Source organism: Python bivittatus, unplaced genomic scaffold (genome assembly GCF_059951505.1).
Source record: "Python bivittatus isolate LINGU-HERP-01145 unplaced genomic scaffold, Pbiv_v1 ctg000310_np1212, whole genome shotgun sequence".
Taxonomy (NCBI): domain Eukaryota; kingdom Metazoa; phylum Chordata; class Lepidosauria; order Squamata; family Pythonidae; genus Python; species Python bivittatus.
Genome location: NW_028277054.1, coordinates 11,836,704 through 11,847,462, shown reverse-complemented (window position 1 = coordinate 11,847,462; position 10,759 = coordinate 11,836,704). Strand labels below are relative to the sequence as shown.

Here is a 10,759-nt window from a genome sequence, read left to right as displayed (position 1 = left end):
GCATGGCTGGCTGGGGAATTCTGGGAGTTGAAGTCCACTCATCTTAAAGTGGCCAAGTTTGGACAACACTGCATTAGTCTAATGATTAAAGGGCCACTTGATTATAATGATCAGCCAAAGATGTTGATGATAGTGGCTGACTGCTTGCACCACATTCAGAAGTTTACCTGGAGAATCTGGCAAAACTGCAAGAGGAGAATAAAGTAAATGGAGTGAATGTTAGCTAAGAAACTCAAATTGGTTTATGGCAGAAACATTCCTATAAAAACATGAAATGTTAAAAAAACCTAAACAAATCAAAAGTACCATAAAACCAAGGGTAGCTGAAACAAGTCAACTGCCTTGAATGCTCAACAGAGAAGACAAACCATAAAGCTCTGTTTCTCAACCTCAGCCACTTTAAGATGGGCTCACTTCAACTCCCAGAATTCCCCAGCTTAGTTCAGTATGCAAAGCGAACTACTGCAATTTCTGAATCCCAGATTAAAATTCAAAGCCCACCATTCTGGCTTAATATAGCAGGCCACAGTTTAAACAACCCTGGCTTTATATTGTATGATGAGCACACAGCAAGCTTTTCTTTTTCATGGCTTGGCATGATGTATGAACTCAACCATGCTGGGATAGTCCAGAAATCAGGGCCATCAAGTCAAGCCTTAACGTGATTTCAGGGTGCGTGTAAGAGAGGATAGAGGGACCTTACAGGACTTTACTCCGACCCCTTTGCGCTTCCGCCTCGAGGTCGCAGGAGGATGTCGACGACCCCAACCACACTCCCCCCCCCTTCCTAACATCATTGCTTGGTTTTAGGGCTAAGCACCCGATCGCTGCCCATCGCGTCGGTTTTGGGGCAGCCGGCGGCCCCGGCGCCAGCGTCATCCGCTCTTCCCGACGGGGCAGCGACCGGAGAGTTGGAAAAGTTGCTCGGGCGGGGCCAGTGACCGAGGAAGGCTTGGCCCCTTCAGCCAATCGCGTGACGCGGGGGTCGAGGCGCGCGCTCGGGCCGCCGCCAGCTGCAGACGGGCGCTGCTTGGCGGGCGGAGGCGGTCGAGCTGCCCGATCCCGCCGGGGTGCCGACCGACGATGCGCCCGGGGCTCTGCGGCGCGCTGCGGCTGCTCCAGCTGCTGTGGTGGCCCCTGGACTTCTCGACGGCCAGCAGCCAGGCGGGTAAGTCGTAATCGTCGCAGCGCGAGGGGGCTGGCTGGGAAACTGGCGGGGCTGGGACCGGCAGCGAGAGTGGCTGGCGAAAGAAAGGGAGTGACAGCTTGAAGGAAAAACGCTCCGCGCACTCTTCTCCGAGCCCTGCCTTTCAGCTGCGCTGCACCACAAGCCCCACGGGACCTGTAGCCCAGCGCCTCTGGAAGGCACCAAGGTAAGGAAGCAGGATAATGAAGAAGGATGGGTAGTGAACAGAAGGCATCTTCCACATCAGCGGGGCTGAGCGCAGAGGAAAACTAGCATTCATTCTAGACTTCGACCTGGCTTGCCCGTTGCGTTAAGAAGTAGCTTAACTGTTGCTTATTGAGTCAGTCATGACTGTCTGGGTTTGTGCAATAGACTGAACGCATAAACCATTATTTGCAAGCCACAGTGGCTCAGGCAGCATGCCAGGTCACAAACCAGTCACCTTTTGGCTTCGCACAGTTGAAGGAGCTGAGTTGCTAAATTGGTGGTTAAGGCTGGAGGAAACCTAATCTTCCAGGGTAGGAGCAATCACATAAAGTAGATTGCAAGCCTTTTTTTCCAAATCTGAAGTGGCAGAAGAAAGTTTCTTTTCCCCAGGAGTCACAATTGTCCCATTTGTGCTACAACAAACAACACTTGGCCATTTTGCTTCTGACTAATTAAAATATGCCACAGTCAGCTAAAATTTCTTTAATTAAAAGAGTTTCAACCCTGGGAGAAATGTGGCTAACTGATTGTTTTGCGGAAGGGCACTGTTCCACGGTAGCAAGTTTTGCATGTGAAAACAAAATCGAAATAGGATCCTGGTGTGAAATTATTTATCTTCCAGCAGGATGTGTGAATAACAGGTCAAAGAACAGTGGAAATAACTTCCAGATTTGGGTGTGTGTGTATGTATGTATGATTATAAGACAACAGGGTGATGACCCTGCCCCCTCAAAAGGCAGAAATCTAGTTTCCAAATAACGAGAAATAACAGTTTCGCCTCAACTGTGTTCAGTTTTGGGCAACTGGAACAAGTTTAGAGAAGGGCAGTGAGGAATACTGGAGAAGTAAAAGGATGAAGAGAGAATGAAGAGATTAAAGGATGAAGAGAGAATGATAATAAAGAAACTGGAAGTAGAGAAGACTGAGAGGGATATGGCAGCAATTTTCAGGTACTTGAAAAATTCATTCACAGAAGATTGGGACTTCTTTCCTGTCATCTTAGAAGGCAGTTTATGACCAATTGATGGTACTATAATAAATTACAGGATTTCAGCAGAATGTTAGGAAACCTTCCTGACAAAAAAGGAAGTTCATCCATGAAACCCATAATTCAGAGGAGTGGTGAACTTTGGGAGTAGGATTTCGGCCTGCCAAGGTTAAAAAAAAAAAGATTAGAAACACAGAATGGGTGTTTTAATAAAACATGCTCAGCCAGTTCAGTTACAAATCTAGAATCTTGCCTAGCATATTAAGTTAGTGGTGATTATTTTAAGCTTAGCACAATGAGTGTTTGGTTAGTTCATCATTCAGTTTATTGTAGGACTACCACGATGGAGCCATCATAGCTTTTTCAACATCAGTTACTATCAGTTCTAATCCAGTCCAACCTTCTTAGCTTTTCAACATCAGCCAAAGTAAACTGGGTGCCACCACCTGGCATGATATCCTGAGTGGTACATAAAGTATGCATTAGAAGAATGGAATGTGTTTATATCAGTGTTTTCCAACCTCAGTAACTGGCTGGGGAATTCTGGGAGTTGAAGTCCACATCTCTTAAAGTTGCTGAGGTTGAGAAACACTGGTTTATATAGAATCCTAGGGTTGGAGGGGACATTGGAACCAATCCCTTGCCCAAAGCAGGAATCCCCCTTCCCAGACAAATGGCTGGTCAATCTCCACTTCAAAACCTTCAGCGATGGAGCACCCATGACTACAGGAAGCATGCATTTCCATTACTTAAGCGCTCTCATGATCAGGAAATTTCTTCTTATTTCAACTTTGGAACTCCCTCTGTAAAACTTCTAACTGTCGGTTCTTGTCTTACCTTCAGGAGCTAGGGAGAATAAATCCACATCCTCTTCCCCGTGGCAGTCCTTCATCTATTTGAAGGCTGCTATGTCTGTAACTAAGATATCATATTACTATATTATTATTAATACTATGTTTGTTCAATAGTACCACAAGCTGATAGCAATTAATATCCTAAACCAGTGTTTTTCAAACTTGGCCACTCTAAGATGTGTGGACTTCACAATGGGGCTGGCTGGGGAATTCTGGGAGGTGAAGTCCACACGTCTTAAAGTGGCCAAGTTTGAAAACACTGACCCAAACATAAGCTCATAGATACCAGCAATGGGAAGAAAATCCATCCTAGAATGTTCATTTCTCATCCTTCTTGTAGATCCAATCTGGGAGGATCTACAGGAGGATTTTGCATCACTTCTGGGAACTGCAGCAAGTAAATGACCACTCACCCCATGATTACATTCATCTGTAGAAATAACAAGAGTGATGGCCTGAAAGGAACTGTATTCATTAAAAAAAAAAAAAAACTTTGAGGTTTTCCACCCTAACTCAAGAGAGAGAAGTATTTCCTCCATCCTTGCAGCATCTGTTCTGATTTGTCTTTCCCACATCCTGTTGAAAAATATACTGGCTGGGTTATGCTGGCTAACCTGGCACTGTCTTCCTCTTGAATGAATCCAGAAAAAAGACACTCAACAGTGGAGTTATGTGTAATTCCTTTAAAAGGGTTGCTGTTTTCCCTTTTGGGACTGGTCGCAATTGAGGATTGAAATTTCATTTCCAAACTTGGAATTTCCCTTCCTTTTCTCCAATTCTATAAAATAGCCTTCTATAACCTTGCTGCCCTTTAGATGTGTGGAGCTCAATTCCCAGGATTTGCATCAGTGGATATGCTGGCTGGGAGCTGAAGCTCACCCTTATGTGGTGGGTGTCCAGTTTAGGAAACTTGGTTTCTGATATGGCCTATGCCGTTGAAAAGAGGGTTCTTAATATCTGAAACAGGATAGAGACAAATAAAGTTGTTTTATGCTGGCTCAGCTTGTTGCTCCATCCAGCCAAGTAGACATAACAGGCTTCTCATATTGCACTTTGTTTTGATCATGACTTGTTGAATAAGCACAATTGGCTGGGTTCACTGAGACATAAGCCATGGTTTGCAAGCACAATGGCTAGATAAGCACAACATGCTAAGAGTGAAAGAAAAACCTGTGGGCTGGGCGGCCACAGGCAGTCCACCAACATCTCTTCTGTACTCCCTGAGTAAGTAGGAGCCAAGAGGGTTTGGGGGGGGGGCAGTTTTTGTGCTAAGAGGCAAAATGGGTGCTTTAATAAGAAGCCTTTTAGAAACTCTCCCAAATGGCCCTACTTTTAGAGTGTGATCTTTAAAGCATATGCAAAGCCTGCTGTACCCTATCAAGCTGTTGGAAGTTGTACATTCGTACATAAAGATAATCCTTTAACCCTTATAAATTTAAGACACCATTTTACCCCTTAACACTTACCCCAGGACCCTAACCAAAACAAGGAGATGATTGACCCCACTGAGGTCACAACATCACTGATCACACACTCTGAACACAAATACATTTTAAAAATTTATTTATTTATTTATTTATTAAATTTTTCAACTGCCCATCTCCCCCCAATGGGGGAACTCTGGGCGATTCACAATAAACATTAGAACATAAAATATATAAACACATAAAACCAGAAATTAAAACATAACTAAAAAGAAGAAGGAGAGACCAAGGGGATGAAAACCTGAGGCTGAAGGCCGAGCCCTCTATGGGGCTAGCCATCCCCATGCTTGAGGTATTCTCACCCCACCCCAGGCCAGGTGGCAGAACCAGGTCTTCAAAACCTTACGGAAGGCCAGGAGTGTGGGGGCTAATCGGATCTCCAGGGGCAGGATGTTCCAAAGAGTGGGGGCTACCGCAGAGAAGGCCCGCCTTCTGGACCCCTCCAGTCGAAGTACTTTCACTGAGGGGGTCCGAAGCATGCCCTCTCTGTGTGATCGGGTGGGACGGGTTGAAGTCATAGGGGAGAGGCGGTCCCTTAGATAATCTTAGATAAAAGTGATCTGCCTCTGGCCCCAAAACTGTTGCCCTTATGAATCACTGTGCCCCAATGTGCACAAGAAAAGAACAATTGGGTGTAGTGTGATGATCTACCCCAGACATCATACCAAACATGGAAGTATTTCTCTCCTTGCCTTCCAGGGGACGGTTGTGGTCATTCAGTGCTCACATCTTACAGTGGGACTTTGTCCTCCAAGAACTTTCCAGGCACATATCCAAACTCCACTTCTTGTGAGTGGCAAATTCACGGAGCAGCAGGGAGCCACCTCAGCCTGGCCTTTGCAGACATGGACATCGAAGCCTCTGAACAATGCAAATATGGCTTCTTGTTGCTTTCATCTTCCTCAGATGGTTCCAGCTTTGGTAAGGACATTCCTTGACTTCATTCCTAAAGATAATTGATTCTAATTATTCTTTCCCATGGAAGCAGAAATGTATACGTCCCTGTCAAGGGCAGAGTGGTAAACCTGCAAATCCAAGAAGGGCCTGCTGCTTAGGGTGGGAGGAGCCCCCCCCTCACTTTTTCCAAGCACTCCATTTCCCATAGATCACTTCTAGGAGCAGTAGTCTGACCAGCCCTCTCTGTTCCTAGAAATGAAATCAGACCCAATATTACATAGGGATTAATTTTTTTCCTATACCATAGCATTCTAAGAGGCTAAGAGCACCCAAGATGTATCTTGGACCAAGGTCACACTAAAGTTATGCATGGCATACCAGAAGCTACATCTAAAACAATGGTTGGACTAGCCAAAAAATTAAATTTGCTTTCATTATTTTTGAGCATTTTAAAATAAACTAGAATGAATAGGACTCCAGTACTGAATTGAATAATTTCACCTTCTACTATCTTAGAAATTATGACTTGGTAACAATGTTCAAAGGTCTCTGGAGGGTTTCAGGGGCCTCAGGTTATATATCTCTATAAAATGCTATGAAAAGATTGTAGTTCTTTGCTATAGACTTTTTTGGCTGGTTGTCTTCCTTCCTGCATCCTTCCACAGATGTCAACTTGATCTTCCATGTTGGTTTCTTTCGTTATTCCACAGGAGGCAGGGGGAAGAGAGGAATATCAGCTTTTGACAGAACATGAAGTGTGTCATTTAGACCCAGCACAAAAATATCTTCTCTTCTGCAGTACTTTGACCTTCTTAGATCTCTGCTGCTTCACTGGTTCCTTGGCTGGTGGATTTCTTCCCCCGGCCTTGTCCTATACTTAGTTCTGTTTCCGTTCTCGCCACTTCCATTACTTTCCATTCCTGCAAAAGGCTGTTCCATGATTCTCTGGAAGGCAGTTCCAGGCAGACATTTCCAAATATTGTTTTGTTTCTTTGTTTCCTTCCTTCCTTTTCTCTTTCAGCTTCTCCCCCTCCACTTTTGAGACTTTTGTAGATCCATCCAATCTCTGAAATCCGTTAAATGTCTGCTATGAAATCCTACAAATATTGGGGATGCTATTTCTCAGCAGAAGGGAAACTTTAATGAATTGATACAAGCATATCTCCTTCTTTCTCTATAGCTCATTTTCTAAGCAGAAAGTCTTTAGAAGGTTAGATTTTTCATAATGTTCTTATTGAAGACATTGCATTAAAACCGTGCACCACAGCAGTGTATGTACGTATGTGTATCAAATATTTACATTTGGGATTTTTTTTTTTAATGGACATGAGTTTGGAATCTCTGCCAAGGCATTTCTCTCAATCTCCACTTGGATTTCTCTGAACATTCCATTCTCTCCCCCCAGAGATCAATTTCATATGCAATACAGCCCTTTGCTAGTTGGAGTATGTGATCCCCCCTCCCATTCAGAGATGTCATTTCTTAGAGGAAAAAAAATAGATTGGAATTTATTGCAAACTATTTCCAAACACAACAATCACATTCACTGCTCTTTTTTCATTACCGAGTAGAATGTAATATCCCAGAAGCAACAGCCTCTTACCTGAGGGTGTGAATATGCCTGGATTTTGAACAAGCAGATCTAGCCATGCAAATAGCAAATTATCGTGCTTGAAATACTGTCTTATATCTGGTCATAGGAATAACCAGTCAAACAAACTGCAACTAAAAATCTGTGTCCTTGTATTCAAGACGTTCACGAACAGAGGGATGTCCAACCCTGCAAGAAAATGAGACACACATAAATACAGCTGTCTCGTGGGGTGGCAACACCTTGCTTGACTTGAGTGGGCTTAGAAGCAAAACAGAGGTTAACCTGGTTAGTACTTAGTTGGGAGACCACCAAAGAGTTCAAATTGTAGACTAGACTGGGAGGTTGAAAAAACAACCCAGGAAAAACCAATGGCAAATTAGTTCCAAACTGCTGCCAGGAAAACAGTAGGAATGTGTATGCAGTCACAAACAGTTGAGCTTGACTTGATGGCATCTTTATTTTTAGTTGTAGCTAGTTTTAATTAAAATATAAACTTGTATCTAAGAAAATGACCATGAGGGTCACATTGCTTCCTGTTGTGAAATAAGGCTCTGCAATCTGAATATGTAATCACTGATCCCAGGCATTCTCTTCCACCTTCAGTTCACGGAGAAAGACACCATTAATGGGCAAGCTTCCTTGATAAGAAGTACAGTTAAATGGGAAGGTAGTTATCCCTCCCATTCACTTTGGAGGAAAACCTCCAAAGAAGATCCTAAGGTTTAACTAGATCCATATGGAGAAGGTAGTTTTCAGGTAACTCAAAGCCATTTTTGCAGAAATCCCCGGAGATGGCCTTGAAGGAAATATTCAGAAGCCGTTACAGAAACAAGGGCAGAAGCATTTCTTGAGCTCTGGAAAAGGAGGTAGTATTTGGAAGAAGCTTAGGCTGGCTCATCTCTGACTCAGTGGGATATAAGAAGAAAGGAGGAAAACACAATCAGACTTGCACAGTTCTGTTATTATTAATTGATTATGCGCTATCAAGTAATTGTCAACTCCTAGACCACCTAGATAAATTTTCTCCATGATAATCTGTCCCCAACCTGATCTTTCAGGTCTTCTAACAGTGCACCCATCGCTAATGTAACTGAGTCCATCACCTCTCTGCTGGCCATCCTGTTCTTCTCTTTACTTCCATTTTTCCCAACATTAGAGCCTTCTCCAGAGAGCTAGGTCTTTGCGTAATTTGTCTGAATCTGTTATTATAGCCTATCTCAATAAAATGTAGTTCTAGTCTTCCTATGGAGTCAGTTTCTTGATCTGGTCTCCCTCATAGGGCTGACAACTTTGGACTTTAATACAGAAATGATCTCAGTCCCCAAATCACATTTGGTTCCTGAAAGTTTCTGGTGTACTCAGATCTTCAAACGTTGGTACCCAGTTATCATATTTAACAGAACAACCGGGGGGTGGAGAATGGCACTATGAACCCAATTTCATTTAATGTCACTTCAGTTACATTGAAATCCAATCCAATTAGCTTCTCCACCTGCTTTGGAGAATGTGGCTCCCAGTCCTCTACTTAAATGCCAAGTACCCAACAGAAGGGTAGACCCCTGATTTAATTCGATTCGTGGTGGATTGCAACTATTTCCAAACTCTCGCATTGTGATTGTTTGCTTTTGATTTGTTAATTGCAGTTTATCTTGTTTTAAGCCAAGTTACCGAGTGGGGATTGTATGCCACTCCGAGCCAGTTGTGATTGGAGCAGCCTCTGTGCCCTGTTAAATCACCAAATACTTAAACCCAATCCTTGATATTGCAGCGGGCTGTGACCTGGTGTTCCTGACAAAACCCAGGCATCATGTGCTAAAATTGCCCAGTTCTGGTGAGTTTGCCACTGGCAGCCAACTCTCATTTGAGTCACTTGCAGTTTCTCTATCAGCTCCTCTTTCTGTAGTCAGGACTTTGCACGTCGTCAGCAAAAGTGCCATGCATTTCCAGGAATGTGTGTACTTGCCCAAAAGTTTCCTTCCTCCCTCAGCTGTCTGGTTCCCCCGGAGGCCCCGTGACAGTATCTGGCTCCGAAGCGGAGCCCTTTCCGTCTTATTCCAGCTTTCAGCGAAGCTGGGCTCGAGCTGGCTTTGGCCAAGTTCTCTGATGTGGACACTGAGAGCAGGTTTGACCTCAGAGCCGTGCGCTGCCCTCATGACAGGGAAGGGAGAGAAGCCTTCTGGCGGCAGTTATGGAGCATTGTTTTGCTCGGCTGGCCAGGAGGGCAGGGGAAATGATGCAGCTGCTGGGAGGCAGCACAAGGATAAAGGAAGCAGGATGGATTTTATCTGTGTATTTATTGCTTTTGTGCCCCACCGCAGTTGGCTCAAAAAAGCATTTAATGCCATTTAAGCTTTAAAGAGGCTTATGAGGTGGGGGGAAAATGAGGTTTAGGAAGCGTCTCGCCTTGATCCCATTCACAACCTACCATTGGATTGGATTGGATTTCAAGTTGGCTAGTTGTTGCCTTTCCTTTGCCAGGCTTGTTGCCTGCCTGCCTGCCTGTTTAATTTCACTAACACCATAGAGAGCATAGGGAATGGCCTAGAAGGACAGAAGGAAGAGCCATTACCAAGGCAACCGTCAGATAAGCGGAACTGGAACCCGGGCCAAGAAAGTAACTTGAGAAAATGTCTCAGACAAGCCCTTTGCTAATTCACACGAAGATAAAGTGGGGGTGGGGGTGGAGGAGAAGCACATTCAGACTTGCAAGCTTCTGTTACTATAGATGTTACAATAAAAGTAGTCCTGATCTCTATGGCATTGGTTTCGTAGTCTGGTCTACTTTGTTGCAAGTCTGAATGTGGTTCCCCCTCCTTCACTTTACCTTTGTGTAAACTAGGGAGTACTTGTCTGAGACTTTTTTCAAGTTAGATTTTTTCAAGTTATTTTCTTGGCCCGGCTCAAGCCCCTCTTATCTGACCATTGCCTTGGTAGCAGCTCTTCCTCTCGTCCTTCAGGGCCGTTCCCTATGCCTATTACAGGCACCTATTTCACCAGTCATGCAGTTGTCCCTATGGTATCTCCATGCAGTTCAGTGGTTCTTAAATTTTGCTGTATTAAGAACCGCTCTTGGGTCTGCTTCTTCTTTGGGTCATTGTATTTTATTGTTGTTGAGGCCAAGGGCACACTGAGTGCTCAGAACCTCTTACTGCCACAAGGGAAGATGCTTCAAAGGACTCCTAAGCCAATGGAGACATGGCTTGCCTCTTCGGTAGTAGCAGAAGCCTCTGAGGATCCTCCCTCTTGTTCTTTGTATAAACTTTTTCTCCCATCACCATCATTACCAGCAAGACTAATGGAGGCAGAGAGGATTATCAAAAGGGCCTTAGCCAAATGGAAAATTGACTTTCTTTTTGAGTAACAGGCTCCAAAATGTCTTGCTAAGTAGAAAAGTGGCTTCCCTCTTCAGTACATAGTAGAAATATCTGGGAAACCCACAACTTTTGGGAAACATTCTTTCCCCCATTATTATTACCATTACCATGGATGATAGGTTACCAGAGATAGAGAGGTTAGATTAGGAAAAAGGTTTAGGGAAACAGAAGATTA

At 44.1% G+C, this 10,759-nt stretch overlaps 1 protein-coding gene and 1 long non-coding RNA gene across 3 annotated transcripts in view; one reads left to right on the top strand and one right to left on the bottom strand.

Annotated features, from left to right (window-relative positions):
• The first annotated feature begins 867 nt into the window (after positions 1-867).
• LOC103051926 (discoidin, CUB and LCCL domain-containing protein 1-like) overlaps positions 868-10,759 on the top strand; it is a 34,908-nt gene continuing 25,016 nt past the window's right edge. The window contains exons 1-2 of one of the 2 annotated variants that reach the window (XM_088140099.1): positions 923-1,168; positions 5,419-5,640. In XM_088140099.1, the coding sequence (XP_087996225.1) occupies positions 1,084-1,168; positions 5,419-5,640 (307 nt within the window). In that variant the 5' untranslated portion in view covers positions 923-1,083. Of the gene's footprint in view, positions 1,169-5,418; positions 5,641-10,759 lie in introns of both variants that reach the window. The other variant, XM_088140098.1, reaches the window with a different exon arrangement.
• The window catches only part of LOC148216136 (uncharacterized), a 34,897-nt gene continuing 29,671 nt past the window's right edge, over positions 5,534-10,759 (bottom strand). Inside the window, exons 2-3 of the long non-coding RNA XR_015796015.1 lie at positions 7,220-7,396; positions 5,534-5,665 (exon numbers count right to left, since the gene is read on the bottom strand). This is a non-coding gene — a long non-coding RNA (uncharacterized LOC148216136). The remainder of the gene's footprint in view (positions 5,666-7,219; positions 7,397-10,759) is intronic.